The following is a 17,646-nucleotide window of genomic DNA, read 5'->3' as shown; positions in this document are numbered from 1 at the left end:
GGACATTCCTGCTGTTCCTGGGACATTCCTGCTGTTCTGGGACATTCCTGCTGTTCTGGGACATTCCTGCTGTTCCTGGGACATTCCTGCTGCTCTGGGACATTCCTGCTGTTCTGGGACATTCCTGCTCTGTTCTGGGACATTCCTGCTGTTCTGGGACATTCCTGCTCTGTCCTGGGACATTCCTGCTCTGCTCTGGGACATTCCTGCTCTGTCCTGGGACATTCCTGCTGCCCTGGGACATTCCTGCTGCCCTGGGACATTCCTGCTGTTCCTGGGACATTCCTGCTGTTCTGGGACATTCCTGCTGTTCTGGGACATTCCTGCTGCTCTGGGACATTCCTGCTCTGCTCTGGGACATTCCTGCTCTGCTCTGGGACATTCCTGCTGTTCTGGGACATTCCTGCTCTGCTCTGGGACATTCCTGCTGTTCTGGGACATTCCTGCTCTGCTCTGGGACATTCCTGCTCTGCTCTGGGACATTCCTGCTCTGTCCTGGGACATTCCTGCTGCTCTGGGACATTCCTGCTGTTCTGGGACATTCCTGCTCTGTCCTGGGACATTCCTGCTGCTCTGGGACATTCCTGCTGCTCTGGGACATTCCTGCTCTGCTCTGGGACATTCCTGCTGTTCCTGGGACATTCCTGCTCTGTTCTGGGACATTCCTGCTCTGTCCTGGGACATTCCTGCTGTTCCTGGGACATTCCTGCTGTTCCTGGGACATTCCTGCTGTTCCTGGGACATTCCTGCTGCTCTGGGACATTCCTGCTGTTCCTGGGACATTCCTGCTCTGCTCTGGGACATTCCTGCTGTTCCTGGGACATTCCTGCTGTTCTGGGACATTCCTGCTGCTCTGGGACATTCCTGCTCTGCTCTGGGACATTCCTGCTCTGCTCTGGGACATTCCTGCTGTTCTGGGACATTCCTGCTCTGTCCTGGGACATTCCTGCTGTTCCTGGGACATTCCTGCTGTTCTGGGACATTCCTGCTGCTCTGGGACATTCCTGCTCTGCTCTGGGACATTCCTGCTCTGCTCTGGGACATTCCTGCTGCTCTGGGACATTCCTGCTCTGCTCTGGGACATTCCTGCTCTGTCCTGGGACATTCCTGCTGCTCTGGGACATTCCTGCTGTTCCTGGGACATTCCTGCTCTGTTCTGGGACATTCCTGCTGTTCTGGGACATTCCTGCTCTGTTCTGGGACATTCCTGCTCTGCTCTGGGACATTCCTGCTGTTCTGGGACATTCCTGCTCTGCTCTGGGACATTCCTGCTCTGTTCTGGGACATTCCTGCTGCTCTGGGACATTCCTGCTCTGCTCTGGGACATTCCTGCTCTGCTCTGGGACATTCCTGCTGTTCTGGGACATTCCTGCCCTGCTCTGGGACATTCCTGCTGTTCTGGGACATTCCTGCTCTGCTCTGGGACATTCCTGCTGTTCCTGGGACATTCCTGCTCTGTTCTGGGACATTCCTGCTCTGTCCTGGGACATTCCTGCTGCTCTGGGACATTCCTGCTGCTCTGGGACATTCCTGCTCTGCTCTGTGCCCCCTGGCAGAGCTGGGCTCAGCTCTGTGCAGGATTAAATCCATCCCAAGTCTTTCTTCTGCTCCAGAGCAGGATTAAACCCATCCCATCTCAATCCAGAACAGGACTAAATCTATCCCAGGGCTCCCTGCTGCTCCAGGGCTGGATTAAATCTAAACCAGGGCTCTCTGCTGACTGCAGAGCAGGACTGAACCCAAACCAGGGCTCTCTGTTGCTCCAGGGCAGGATTAAACCCATCCTGGTTTAATTCAGAGCAGGATTAAATCTATCCAAGGGCTCCCTGCTGCTCCAGGGCAGCAGGAATAAATCCATCCCAAGGCTTTCTTCTGCTCCAGGGCAGGATTAAACCCAAACCAGGGCTGTCTGGTGTCCAGAGCAGGATTAAACACATCCCAGCTTAATCCAGAGCAGGATTAAATCTATCCAAGGGCTCCCTGCTGCTCCAGGGCAGGACTAACCCATCCCAGTTTAACCCAGAGCAGGACTAACCCACCCCAGCTCACTCCAGAGCTGTGACATCACACCAGGGCTGTGACATCACACCAGGGCTATGACATCACACCAGGGCTATGACATCACACCAGGGCTGTGGCATCACTCCAGGGCTGTGACATCACTCCAGGGCTATGACATCACACCAGGGCTATGATGTCACTCCAGGACTGTGACATCACACCAGGACTGTGACATCACTGCATGGCTGTGACATCACTCCAGTGCTATGACATCACTCCAGAGCTGTGACATCACTCCAGGGCTATGACATCACACCAGGGCTGTGACATCACTCCAGGGCTATGACATCACACCAGGGCTATGACATCACACCATTGCTGTGACATCACACCAGGGCTATGACATCACACCATTGCTGTGACATCACACCAGGGCTGTGACATCACTCCAGGACTGTGACATCACACCAGGGCTGTGACATCACACCAGGGCTATGACATCACACCAGGGCTGTGACATCACTCCAGGGCTATGACATCACACCATTGCTGTGACATCACACCAGGGCTATGACATCACACCAGGGCTGTGACATCACTCCAGGACTGTGACATCACTGCATGGCTGTGACATCACTCCAGTGCTATGACATCACTCCATGACTGTGACATCACACCAGGGCTATGACATCACACCAGGGCTGTGACATCACTCCATGACTGTGACATCACACCAGGGCTATGACATCACTCCAAGGCTATGACATCACACCAGGGCTATGACATCACACCAGGGCTATGACATCACTCCAGTGCTATGACATCACACCAGGGCTATGATGTCACTCCAGGGCTATGACATCACACCAGGGCTGTGACATCACTCCAGGGCTATGACATCACACCAGGGCTGTGACATCACTCCAGGGCTATGACATCACACCAGGGCTGTGACATCACTCCATGACTGTGACATCACTGCATGGCTGTGACATCACTGCATGGCTGTGACATCACACCAGGGCTATGATGTCACTCCAGTGCTATGACATCACTCCATGACTGTGACATCACACCGGGGCTATGACATCACACCAGGACTGTGACATCACTGCAGTGCTATGACATCACTCCAAGGCTATGACATCACTCCAGGACTGTGACATCACACCAGGGCTGTGACATCACTCCAGGACTGTGACATCACTGCATGGCTGTGACATCACTCCAGTGCTATGACATCACACCAGGGCTATGATGTCACTTCAGGGCTATGACATCACACCAGGGCTGTGACATCACTGCATGGCTGTGACATCACACCAGGGCTGTGACATCACACCAGGGCTATGACGTCACTCCAGGGCTGTGACATCACTCCAGGGCTGTGACATCACTGCATGGCTATGACATCACTCCAGGACTGTGACATCACTGCAGGACTGTGACATCACTGCATGGCTGTGACATCACACCAGGGCTATGACATCACTCCAGTGCTATGATGTCACTCCAGGGCTATGACATCACACCAGGGCTGTGACATCACTGCAGGACTGTGACATCACTGCATGGCTGTGACATCACTCCAGGGCTGTGACATCACTCCAGTGCTATGATGTCACTCCAGGGCTATGACATCACTCCAGGGCTGTGACATCACTGCAGGACTGTGACATCACTGCATGGCTGTGACATCACACCATTGCTGTGACATCACACTGATCTCTCCCTCCAGGGGCCCAGGACAGAGCAGAACCTGCCCAAGCCCTGATGGGATTTCAGCTCTGACCATGCGGCACCAAATCCTCTCCCCCCTGCACAGCCACCACACAAAATCATACAAAAAACCCAAACCCAACCCTGCAACCCCCACAAAACAACCCTACAGCTGAAATGAAATACAAACAGCCTAAAACCGACCTACAACCAATCCTAACACAACCACAATTCCCACCACAAACACCAAATAAAAAAGAAGCCTACAAGTAAATTAAATAAAACAAACCCCAAACCAACCCTACAGCCAATCCTAGCACAGCCCCCACCACAATTCCCACCACAAACACTAAATAAACATAACCCTTCAGCTAAAATTAAATACAAAACAACCCAAAAATCAGCCATACAACCAATCCTAACACCACCACAATTCCCACACAAACAACAAATAAGCATAATCCTACAACTAAAATTAAATACAGCAAAACCCCAAAACCAACCCTACAACCAGTCCTAACACAACCACAATTCCCACACAAACACAAAATAAAACATTACCCTACAACAAAAATTAAATAAAACAAAACCCCAAAATCAACCCTAAACCAATCCTAACACAACCCCAACCACAAACACCAAATAAGCATAACCCTACAGCTAAAATTAAATACAAAAAGACCCCAAAATACAAAAAGACCCCAAAATAAATACAAAAAGACCCCAAAAACCCTACAACCAATCCTAACAACCCCAACCACAAATACCAAGTAAAACATAACCCTACAAGTAAATATAAATACAACAAACCCACAAAACCAACCCTACAACCAATCCTAACACAACCACAATTCCCACACAAACACAAAATAAAACATAACCCTACAACTAAAATTAATACAAAAAAAGCCCCAAACCAACCCTACAACCAGTCCTAACACCACCCCAACCACCACAAAGAAATTCTCACCACAAACACCAAACAAAACATAACCCTACAGCTAAAATTAAATACAAAACCCCAAAACCAGCCCTACAACCAATCCTAACACAATTCCCACCACAATTCCCACCTCAAACACCAAATAAATCATAACACTATAATTAAAATTAAATAAAACAAAACCCAAAATGAACCCTACAACCAATCCTAACACCACCCCAACCACAGTTCCCACCACAAACACCAAATAAAACATAACCCTTCAGCTAAAATTAAATACAACAAAACCCCAAAACCAACCCTAAACCAATCCTAACAACCCCAACCACAAACACCAAATAAAACATAACCCTACAAGTAAATATAAATACAACAAACCCACAAAACCAACCCTACAACCAGTCCTAACACAACCACAATTCCCACACAAACACAAAATAAAATATAACCCTTCAGCTAAAATTAAATACAACAAAACCCCAAAACCATCCCTAAACCAATCCTAACACAACCCCAACCACAAACACTAAATAAAACATAACCCTACAGCTAAAATTAAATACAAAAGGACCCCAAAACCAGCCCTACAACCAATCCTAACAACCCCAACCACAAACACCAAATAAAACATAACCCTACAAGTAAATATAAATACAACAAACCCACAAAACCAACCCTACAACCAATCCTAACACAACCACAATTCCCACCACACACACCAAATAAATCATAACCCTACAATTAAAATTAAATAAAACAAAACCCAAAACCAACACTACAACCAATCCTAACACGTTTCCCACCATAAACACCAAATAAAACATAACCCTACAACTAAAATTAAATACAACAAAACCCCAAAACCAGCCATACAACCAATCCTAACTTAACTCCCACCACAACTCCCACCTCAAACACCAAATAAATCATAACTCTACAATTAAAATTAAATACAACAAAATCGAAAAACCAGCCCTACAACCAATCCTAACCCAACCCCAACCACAATTCCCACTTCAAACACCAAACAACCATCTAGAAACCCCAAACAAAACATTAACTCTTTCAATACTTCAGTCATCCCTCAAATTAAAAAAAACCCACAAACATATAAAAAAATTAAAATAGTAAAATCAATAAAAAATTAAATCCCAAAAAAACCATAAAACCTTAATCTTAAAACTAAAACCTCCTTATAAAACTATAAGAAAACCCCTCTATTTCCCTATAACACAAAAACCCCAAATTAAAAATGTTAAAATTCAAATCAATATCAAACAAACGCCTCCACAGCAGGGTCAGAGTGTGTCAGCACAGGAACTCTGAGCTCCCAGCAGCCACAACTCCAGCCCCAGGTGGAGCAGGGGGGCCTGGAGGTGATTCCCAACCTTCCCAGGCTGCACCTTCACAGCCAGGGGGGATTCCCAGCCTTTCCTGGGATTTCCCAGCCTTTCCTGGGATTTTCCAGCCTTTCCTGGGATTTCCCAGCCTTTCCTGGGATTCTCAGCCTATCCTGGGATTTCCAGCCTGTCCTGAGATTCCCAACCTTCCCAGGCTGCACCTTCATAGCCAGAGGGGATTCCCAGCTTTTCCTGGGATTCCCCAGCCTGTCCTGGGATTTCCAGCCTTTCCAGCCTTTCCTGGGATTTCCAGCCTTTCCTGGGATATCCCAGCCTGTCCTGGGATTTCTCAGCCTGTCCTGGGATTTCCCAGCCTTTCCTGGGATTTCTCAGCCTGTCCTGGGATTTCCCAGCCTGTCCTGGGGTTCCCAACCTTCCCAGGCTGCACTTTCCCAGCCAGGGGGAAGCAGCTCAGGCCACTCCAGGCCATGCAAAGGAAGGATGTCAAATTTCAATTCCTGCAGACCAGAATTCTGTCCTTTTGTTGCCCAAAATCTGCTTTTCTTGGGCTTCAAACCAACTTTGGCTCCTGCATTCCTGGCTCCAGAGGGCTGGGCCTGCATGGAATGTCGCTGATGTTATTTCAGTTTTGGCTCTTTACCCTCCTCCTGACACAGTGCCCCAGGGGGAAAAGGGATTTCAAACTGCTCAGCTTGCTCCCTGATCTCACATTTACCCTTTTCCTACATCCACAATCCAGAGGAGCACGGGGCTAGCACAAAGCCCTGCCCTGCCCTGCAGAGATCACTCCCAGGAAGGATCCTTCAACAACCCCAATCCCTCCTGCCAGGAGCCCCAGGAAACCCAGGTGTCACCACCACATTCTCTGAAAAATCCCTTGCCCAGGATTTCTCTCCTGGGAAGCCTCAGAGAAAAAGGAAAACAATTCTTATCTCATTTGCTTCTCCTGGGTTTTGCTGCTCTGGAATGTGGTTTGGACATTGCTTGTCCAACAGGTGATTGTTCATTAATTTAATGTGAATTGTTTTGACTTAGAGACCAACCAGGGTCAGGCTGTGTCAGACTCTGGAGAGGGTCACGAGTTCTTAATGATCATTCTTTGTTGCCCTCTGTAAGTATCCTTTCTCTATTCTTTAGTATAGTTTTAGTACAGCATTCTATAATGTAATGTAATGTAATGTAACATAATATAAAATATAGTATATATAAAATATATATTATATAGTATTATATTATATAGTATTATATAGTATATTATATAGTATTTTATAGCATTATATATAATATATAATGTATAATATATAATATATAATATGTTATATATAATATGTTATATAATATATAATATACGGTTTATCTAATATCTAATATCTAATATCTAATATATAGTATATATAAAAATATATAATATCATATCATATATATTATATATAAAATATATATTATATAGCATTATATTATATATATAGTATATATAATATACATAGTGTTATATAGTATAATATATATTATATATTATATACTGTATATCTAATATCTAATATATTATATATTATATTATAATATATCATATATAGTATATATAAAATATGTATTATAATTCTATTCTATTCTATATAAAATATATATAAAGTATATAAAATTATAATATAATATCATATCATATCTATCATATCATATCATATCATATCATATCATATCATGATAAATTAACCTTCTAAGAACATAGAGTCAGATTCCTTCTTTCCTTCCAATGACAGGACCCCAGAAAATACCACACCCAGGGAGGGCTTTGGGTGGGACACAGGACAAATCCTTCCCTGGCAGGGTGGGCAGGGGCTGGGATGGAATTCCCAGAGCAGCTGGGGCTGCCCCTGGATCCCTGGCAGTGCCCAAGGCCAGCTTGGACAGGGTTTAGAGCAGCCTGGGACAGTGGAGGTGTCCCTGCCATGGCAGGGGTGGCACTGGCTGAGGTTTCGTGTCCCTTCCCACCCAAATATTCCAGGATTCCCTAAGGATGAGCTGGGCTCAGTGCAAGGTGCCCATTCAGCCCCATCCCAGCCTGGCCACAGCAGCACAAACCCACCCAGGAGCCACCACGGCCACTTCCAGCACACCTAAAACTGAAGTGTTCCCAGCAACAGATGCTGCCCCCAAATGCCTATTTCCCCACACAAAGGAGGCCCCAGAATTGCCAGTATTTCCAACACGCAGTTATGAGCACACGGATTAAGGCCCATCAAAGCTTTTGGGTGTAAAGGATTGCTCAGAAATGCTGCAAACCCTCTGCTGTAAACATCTGGCTGCTCCCGAGAGCAGCAGACAGCAGAAGGGCTCCCTCTGGAGTGGATCCCGAAAATGGGAATGGAACAAAGCCCGGGCGTTCCTGCCTCCCGCTCCTTCCCTCACCTCCTCCAGGGGCCGGAGGGGATGGAGCCATGCCCGGAATATTAAGTCATTAATTGGTTTTCCTGCGTGGGCTTGTATGTGGCAGGGAGGCAAATTAAAGGATTCCTGAAGAGGCAGGAAAGCTCTCTCAGCTCGTGGAACCCTCCCAGCAATCAGAATCCCTGTTTTTATACATGATTCCACAAAAGCCTCAGCAGCCCAGCCCGGGGCAATCAAATTCCCTGGAAAGGGAGAGGGGATAACTGCGACACACACACATACACAGACACACAGAAACCATCTCTGCTGGGAGCTCAGGGAGGCTCTGCTCCACACCCCAGGCAGAAAATGCCCCCCCTTCACTCCCAGGGCTCATTTGCATACAAGCCAATTAACAGAAAATGGATTTCATGCAGGAAAGGGGGAGAAAAAAAAGTCAGATCACCTACAAGGTGAAGTCAACTTACTGCCTGCTTTTGTTCTTCTTCCTAGAGACGAGGGGAAAAGGTGGAGAGAGAGAGAGAGAGAGAGAGGAAAGGTCAATTATGATGTGAAAGTGATGATTTCACCCAAAACACCCAGTGAAAGGACAGGACACGAGGGCTGAGGGGCAGCACAGGTGACATTTGTCCCATTTGTCCCATTATTTGTCCCATTTGTCCCATTGTCCCACTGTCCCACTCTGGTGCCAGCAGGGATCCCTGGCTGCAGGAGAGGACACCCAGGGGTGTTTCTGCTCCTTTGGGCAGGAATTTATCACCTCAGCCTGGCACAGGGAAGGTGCCCTGCCCATGGCAGGGGGGAACTGGGTGGGATTTGCGCTCCCTTCCCACCCAAACCACGCCATGATCCTCAAACCCTGCTCCAGACCTCGAGCTGCCCTCGAGCCAAAAGACCCCAAATCCATCCCCTAAAACCTGGAGCTGCCCCTGGGAGTGTCCAAACACACAAAAGGGGCAGCACAGAGCCCCAGCAGCACAACATCGCCAGGGCCAGCTCCCCTGGCACTGCCAAGGGCAGAGGAAGCAGGGCTGGGAGGGCACAGGACAAGGAGCAGAGATGCTGAGCAGGGAAAGAGCAGCTCCTGCACTGCAGGAAAGTCTCAGTACCAAAAAACCAAGGTGAAATTGAGGTGAACTTGTCCCCTTTTGAAGCAGGGAGATGTCCACTGTGGCTGGGCTGGGCTGGTGGAGGCACATCTGCCCTCAGCTGCAGCGGAGCTGCTGGGAATGAGCAAAATGTCCCCCAGGCCAGAGCTGCCTTGGGAACTCAGACATTCCCGTGGATTTTGTCCCCTCACAGACGAGAGCCAGCAGGGCTGTGACCCTGTGTGTGGCACAGGGGCTGCAGGAGGGGCTGCTGACCCCTGTCCCTCCCAGTCCCAGCCCTTCCAGGTGACTCCCTCCACCAGCAGGAGCAGGGCCAAGCACAGCCCCCCAGAAATCCAGGTCATGGAGTTAAAATCCTGGGATAAAAGCTCCTTCTGGCCTGGAAATCCATGAACCCATTTATCACCCTTCCCCTGCTGATCTCCCATCTGAGCAGGATTAACCAGAACCTTCCCCTTAATTTAAAGCAGCTTCTCCTCGCTGACCACTGAGAGCTGCTTTCCCACCCAGCCTGGGGGACAATTCTCGGGGTTTGAGAAGACGTTTTTGGGTTTTTTTGCCAAGATTTGGGGTTCCTTCAGGTGTGTCCTTGGTGTTGCTTGGCAGGTGTGGGGCCTGGCCCTCCCCACATCCCAAATTCCCCCTTGTGCCTCCCACCAGCAGCAGGACCAGATGGGGACCCAGCTCAGGGAGAAGATCTTCAATCACCTCCACACCACACCAAAAAAAAAAAAAAAAAAGAGTTGTTGCTTTGAAAAACGAGGCCCTGGCATTGAGCACAGATGTGAAAATCCCTCTCTGAGCAGGGCTGGGCTGGCTGGGGCTGAGCAGTGCAGGATAAATCACAGAGGAAATGGCCAGGGAGGAAATGCAGGAGGGAAATGGGATCTGTCTGCAGGATAAATCACAGAGGAAATGGCCAGGGAGGAAATGCAGGAGGGAAATGGGATCTGTCTGCTGGATTTCCATGGAGCTGGAAATGGGAAGAGCACCCAGGGGTCCCCAGGGACCCTCAGCACAGCCAGGGGGGCTGTGGGAATGAGGGAATGAGGGAATGAGGGATGGAGCCACAGCCCCAGGATGGCTCAGGTGGGGAAATCCCTGAGATCCCCCCTGGGGACACCTCCCACCGCCCCAGGGGGCTCCAGCCCTGTAAAACCTGGCCATGGACAGGGGCAGCCCCAGCCTCCCTGCCCTCCCTCCCAGTCCAGCCTGGGATTGCAGAAATTCCCAGAGCTGGAAGCCCAGAGAGAAGGGTCAGCACTGCCAGGGGAGGATTTGTGGGGAACACTCAGAAATGCCAACCCTGCCTCAGTTGCAGCAGCCTGGGGAGGGCCCTGTGAGGGGCCAGGAACAGCAGGAGATGATGGGATCAGCAGGGAACACCCCGGGGGGGTCAGTTAACCCTAACCCTAACAAACAAACAGCATGGTCAGAAACGACAGACTGGGAATGGTCAGAAATGACAGCATGGTCAGAAATGACAGAGTGGGAATGGTCAGAAATGACAGCATGGGAATGGTCAGAAATGACAGAATGGTCAGAAATCAGAGAACCAGAACAGTCAGAAATCACAGAATGGGAACAGTCAGAAACGACAGAATGGGAATGGTCAGAAATGACAGAATGGTCAGAAATCACAGACTGGGAATGGTCAGAAATGACAGAATGGGAATGGTCAGAAATCACAGAATGGTCAGAAATGACAGACTGGGAACAGTCAGAAATCACAGAATGGTCAGAAATCACAGACTGGGAATGGTCAGAAATCACAGACTGGGAATGGTCAGAAATCACAGAATGGTCAGAAATCAGAGATCCAGAACAGTCAGAAATCACAGAATGGGAAGGGTCAGAAATGACAGAATGGGAACAGTCAGAAATCACAGAATGGTCAGAAATCAGAGAACCAGAACATTCAGAAATCACAGAATGGGAATGGTCAGAAATGACAGAGTGGAAATGGTCAGAAATCACAGAATGGTCAGAAATCACAGAATGGTCAGAAATCACAGAATGGTCAGAAATGACAGACTGGGAATGGTCAGAAATCACAGAATGGGAACAGTCAGAAATGACAGAATGGGAATGGTCAGAAATGACAGAATGGGAAGGGCCAGAAATGACAGAATGGTCAGAAATCAGAGAACCAGAACAGTCAGAAATGACAGAATGGGAAGGGTCAGAAATGACAGAATGGGAATGGTCAGAAAGCACGGAATGAGAACAGTCAGAAATCACAGAATGGTCAGAAATGACAGAATTGTCAGTAATCAGAGAACCAGAACAGTCAGAAATCACAGAATGGCAATGGTCAGAAATGACAGAGTGGGAATGGTCAGAAATGACAGAATGGGAATGGTCAGAAATCACAGAGTGGGAATGGTCAGAAATGACAGAATGGGAAGGGTCAGAAATGACAGAATGGTCAGAAATGACAGAATGGGAATGGTCAGAAATCACAGAATGGGAATGGTCAGAAATCACAGCATGGTCAGAAATCAGAGAACCAGAACAGTCAGAAATGACAGAATGGGAAGGGTCAGAAATCACAGAATGGTCAGAAATCACAGAATGGGAACAGTCAGAAATCACAGAACAGGAACAGTCAGAAATCACAGAACCAGGACTGTTTTGGCTTGGAAGGGACCTTGTCCAGGGCCTCTCCCTGCTCTGAGTGCCACCAGCACAGCGTGGGGACAATGGCTGAACCTCAGGGACAGCCCTGGATGGCCTTGCACAGATGGAACCATGGAATATCCTGGCTTGGGAGGGACCCCAGGACCAGCACCCCAGCTCCTGCCCTGCCCAGACCCCCCCAAATCCCAGCCTGGCCATCCCTGGCTGTGCTGTCCAAACCCTCCTGGAGCTCTGCAGGGCTGGGAATGTGCCCTGGGGAGCCTGGGCAGTGCCAGCACCCTCTGGGGACAGAACCTTTCCCAAAATGCACCCCAAGGCCCCCCGGCCCAGCCCTTCCCTGGGTCCTGTCCCAGAGATCAAGGTCAGAGCTGCCCTTGGGGGAAGCTGCTGGCACATCCAGGACCTTTCCTCACTCTCCCTCCCTTCAGAGGGGGATTTGAGGCCCCAAACTCCGAGGCAAGCAGGGCTGGGGGAGCTGAGTCCAGCCCTAAACGGTGAAATGAAGGCAGCATTAAAAATGTAAAAAACACTGCATAAGGAAATGGAAAAAAATCCCCATAAAAGCTTAACAGCTGATGTAAATTATACATGAAGAGCTCTGAGGAGCTCCAAGCGATGAGAGAAGCTAAAACCTGGCGGGGGAAAATCGTGTCTGGCAGGGCTAAAAGCACTGAAAATGAGAGAGCTGGAGATAAACAGCAACACCAGGAACAGAGCAGAGCCTGGGGCCGGGCTGGAATCCTGAGCAGGGCAGGAGGGACCCCGGCTCTGCCTCCTCCCCTGGCCTGCAGCAGCAGCTCTGCCACCAACCAGGAGAAAAAAGGTGTCAAAAGTACCTGGGAGAAATGAATGATATTTTTAGCTCAGCAGGCTGGGGAACTTGCAGCTTAAAATAATCCCCTTAAAACATTTTTAAAAATGAAAAAAATAATTTAAATGTAATTAAAATTAAAAAGAAATTAAACTAAAATAAATTAAATAAAATAATAAATTAATAAATTAATAAATTAAAATAATTAAAATCCCTTAAAATAATGAAAATAATTTTAAAATATTTTTAAATAATTAAAAATTAATTTAAATAAAAATAAATTTAAAATAAAATAAAATAAAATAAGAATAAATTAATAAATTAAAAGAAAATAAATTAAAATACCTTGAAATAATGAAAATAATTTAAAAACAATTTTTAAATAATTAAAAATAATTAAAATAAAAATAAATTTAAAATAAACTTAAAATAAATAAAATAATAAATCAATAAAATAAAATAAAATAAAATAAAATAAAATAAAACAAAATAAAATAATAAAATAATAAATTAATAAATTAAAATACCTTGAAATAATGAAAATAATTTAAAAATAATTTTAAAACAATAAAAAAAAATTAAAATCCCTTTAAATAATTAAAAAATAATAGAGCCAGGAGCTGCATGGGGCAGGGCAGGGAATTTGGGCTGGGGCATGGAGGTTCAAACAGGGAGGGGAGGCAGCTTAAAGGAGAGAAAAAACTCCTTGGGGTGACCTAAGTGGGACCTTGCAGGGCCTGGAGGGGCTCCATGACCTGAGGCTGTCATTGCTCAGGGAGGCTGAGCCAGGGCCCACTGGCAGGTGGCACAGGAGCTTCAGAACGGCCTGGAAGGGAAATCTTGCCAAGGAAAGCTGGTTTGGCTCTCTGAGTGAATCCCAAGTGAGGTTTGGGAAGGCACAGACACAGAAATGTGCAGGGCAGGGGGGTTTACCCACAGCATCCTCACCAGCCAGCCAGCACAGCAGGAAATAAATAAATAAAAATAAAACTAGAAATATATAATATATAATATATAATATATAATATATAATATATAATATATAATATATAATATATAATATATAATATATAATACATTATATATAATATATAGTACATAGTATATAATATATAGTACATAGTATATAATATTTAATATATGGTATAATATATATAAAATAAAAATTGTAAATATAAATATAAATATAAATATAAATATAAATATAAATATAAATATAAATATAAATATAAATATAAATATAAATATAAATATAGGCAGGAACTCAACCTCCAGCTTGCTTTTCCAAATATAAAAAAATAAAAATAAAAATAAAAATAAAAATAAAAATAAAAATAAAAATAAAAATAAAAGTAGGCAGGAACTCAATCTCCAGCTTGCTTTTCCAAAATATAAAACTATAAAAATAAAAATAAATATAAATAATTTCTATTAAAAATCTGGGCAGGGCACAGAGCCCATCCCCAAGCAGAGTGGAGCAGGGGCTGTGAGGGGCCCAGCTGTGCCTGTTTAAGGCATTTCAAATCCCTGTTTAAGGCATTTCAAATCCCAGTTTAAGGAGTTTTTACAGCCCTGGGGGAGCAGAGCTGGGCTCAGGAGGTTCTGATGGGCACAGCTCAGGGGGCAGAGTTGGAATTTTGCCCATTCCCAGCAGTTCTGCTGCAGCTGAATTTGTAGCTGGGTTTGAGGGAGGAGAACAAAGGGGGAAAACCCAGCTGACACTGAAAACCAGGCACAAATTTCTGATGTTCAGGCAAATCTGCATTGGCAGGGAATTCTGCACTTTGGATTCCCCCAGCTCCAGAGCAGATGCTGTTCTGGAAGAGATTCCATCTGCAGGGCTCCAGAGGGGGAAAAGGAGCTGGAGAGGGACTGGGGACAAGGACAGAGGGACAGGAGCCAGGGAATGGCTCCAGAGTGGAAAAGGGGATTGGGGTGGGATATCGGGAACGAGGAATTGTTCCCTGGCAGGGTGGGCAGGCCCTGGCACAGCTGGGGCTGCCCCTGCATCCCTGGCAGTGCCCAAGGCCAGGCTGGGAGCCCCTGGGACAGTGGGAGGTGTCCCTGCCGTGGCAAGGGTGGCACTGGGTGGGTGTTGAGGTCACTTCCCACCCAAACCAGGCTGGGATTCCAGGATTTCTGTGATTTTAGAAGTCAGACATTACTGGGCTGAGCAGGAAAAAACACAGAGCAGAAGGACTGGCTTCAAGAAAAACCACAATTCTAAATCTGGCCAGAGAGTGGCTTCAGGAAAAACCAGAATCCCAAATTTGGCCAGTGAGTGGCTTCAGGAAAAGCAGAATTCCCAAGCTTGGCCAGTGTGTTGTGCTCAGGTGTGGGACAGAATGGGGACAGGGGCTGGAATTCCTGCCCAGGATGGGGACAGGGGCTGGAATTCCTGCCCAGGATGGAGGGAAGGGGCTGGAATTCCTGCTCAGGATGGGGACAGGGGCTGGAATTCCTGCCCAGGATGGAGGGAAGGGTCTGGAATTCCTGCTCAGGATGGGGACAGGGGCTGGAATTCCTGCTCAGGATGGGGAAAGGGGAAAGGGGCTGGAATTCCTGCCCAGGATGGAGGGAAGGGGCTGGAATTCCTGCTCAGGATGGGGACAGGGGCTGGAATTCCTGCCCAGGATGGAGGGAAGGGTCTGGAATTCCTGCCCAGGATGGGGACAGGGGCTGGAATTCCTGCTCAGGATGGAGGGCAGGGGCTGGAATTCCTGCTCAGGATGGGGAAAGGGGCTGGAATTCCTGCCCAGGATGGGGACAGGGGCTGGAATTCCTGCTCAGAATGGGGACAGGGGCTGGAATTCCTGCTCAGGATGGGGACAGGGGCTGGAATTCCTGCCCAGGATGGGGACAGGGGCTGGAATTCCTGCCCAGGATGGAGGGAAGGGTCTGGAATTCCTGCCTTCAATCCAGACCCAGAGAAACCCACAACTGGGACCCTCACTCACCCCCTGCCCTGCTCTGTGCCCTGGCACTCACCCCCTGCCCCGCTCCCTGGTTATTTCCCAGTGCCACTGGGGAGGGCTGAGCCCCAGGAACAAACCCAAACTCCTTCAAACCCCTCCAGATCTGGGGTTCTGCAGGTTTTACCCACAAAAACCTGGAGGAACCTTCACCCCCTGCGCCCCACACAGAGCTGGCATGGAAATGGCTTTTGGCAAACCCAGGGAGGGTTTCTAGGGAGTGGCAGCAAAGCAGGGAGCCCAGAGCACCGAGGGAGGGAGGGAGGGAGGGAGGGAGGGAGGGAGGAAGGAAGGGAGGAAGGAAGGAAGGAAGGAAGGAAGGAAGGAAGGAAGGAAGGAAGGAAGGAAGGAAGGAAGGAAGGAAGGAAGGAAGGAAGGAAGGAAGGAAGGAAGGAAGGAAGGAAGGAAGGAAGGAAGGAAGGAAGGAAGGAAGGAAGGAAGGAAGGAAGGAAGGAAGGAAGGAAGGAAGGAAGGAAGGAAGGAAGGAAGGAAGGAAGGAAGGAAGGAAGGAAGGAAGGAAGGAAGGAAGGAAGGAAGGAAGGAAGGAAGGAAGGAAGGAAGGAAGGAAGGAAGGAAGGAAGGAAGGAAGGAAGGAAGGAAGGAAGGAAGGAAGGAAGGAAGGAAGGAAGGAAGGAAGGAAGGAAGGAAGGAAGGAAGGAAGGAAGGAAGGAAGGATCTTGTGCCTTTGGTTCCTTACTTTGAGCAGCTTCATCAGCCCCTCCAGCTGCACCATCAGCTCTCTCCTGCTCTCCTGCAGGGCTGACATCCTCTGCTCCAGCTCATCCTTCCTCTGCCTGTGCCATGGGGGAGAGAGAGGAGACACAAACTCAGGCTGGGTCAGAGCTGCCAGGGAGGGAATTCTCCCCTGTGACACTGACCCTGGGTCCCAGCACTGTCCTCTTCACCTGCAGTGAAGCTCAGGACCAAAACCTGGAGGGGACAATTCCCACTGCCCCCCCAGCCATGGCAGCAGCAGAGAAAAATCCACTTTTTGTGTCTGTGAGCATCCTGCAGAGCTCAGAGAGAGCAGGAGGAGCCTTTGGGAGCAGAGAGAGGGAAAAGGGAGGGCAGGAAAGGCTGCAGGATTGTGCAAAATGCAGATTTTATGATTGGCTTTTGGCAAATATTCAAATGAATATTATATGTGCTATGTTAGAAAGTTATGCTGTATTAATTTTTTTAAGTAGTGTGTTAAATATAGTTTTAGTTTATAACATAATGTTAAAATAGAAACTATGCTATGTAAGATAATTTTTTTAAAAAAAGGACTCACACCGAGATGGCAGGACACCTGAATCTTTCAGAGAAAGAGAATTTATTGTTCTCTTATCAGAACAAACGAACTTCTTCCTGCCTCCTCAGCCCTGGAGATGCTTAAGAGGAAGAGGCTGACACTGCCCAGACAGAATCCCGTGTTGGAATGGAATTTATGCATCATGGATGAGCTGTATGAATATGCAACAGGCTGTTGTTTTTAAGGGTTAATCCTCTGTTAATGTGGGTCCTTTTTTGGGCTTATTTTGCCCAGAAAAAGGTACCTGGGCTGTCTGTAACTCTTTGTTTTTATTGTCTCATATAGTCCTAATCCAAATTGTCCAAATTTTTATTATTCTAATTATATTGCTATTTTTATAGCCATTTTATTACTAATAAATTAAATAGTAATTAATTATTAATATTAAATTATTAACTAGCAAATAAA

The 17,646-nt window shown here is 47.2% G+C and overlaps 1 protein-coding gene across 6 annotated transcripts in view; it reads right to left on the bottom strand.

Moving 5' to 3' along the window:
- DTNB (dystrobrevin beta) overlaps positions 1–17,646 on the bottom strand; it is a 177,199-nt gene that overhangs the window by 62,126 nt on the left and 97,427 nt on the right. For all 6 annotated transcript variants that reach the window (XM_036405162.2, XM_036405161.2, XM_036405163.2 and 3 more), the window contains 2 exons: positions 16,642–16,738; positions 8,880–8,900 (listed from right to left, as the gene is read on the bottom strand). In XM_036405162.2, coding sequence (XP_036261055.1) covers positions 8,880–8,900; positions 16,642–16,738 — 118 coding nt within the window. The remainder of the gene's footprint in view (positions 1–8,879; positions 8,901–16,641; positions 16,739–17,646) is intronic.

Source organism: Molothrus ater, chromosome 32, assembly GCF_012460135.2.
Source record: "Molothrus ater isolate BHLD 08-10-18 breed brown headed cowbird chromosome 32, BPBGC_Mater_1.1, whole genome shotgun sequence".
Lineage (NCBI taxonomy): Eukaryota > Metazoa > Chordata > Aves > Passeriformes > Icteridae > Molothrus > Molothrus ater.
This window is presented reverse-complemented; position numbering and strand designations above follow the sequence as displayed.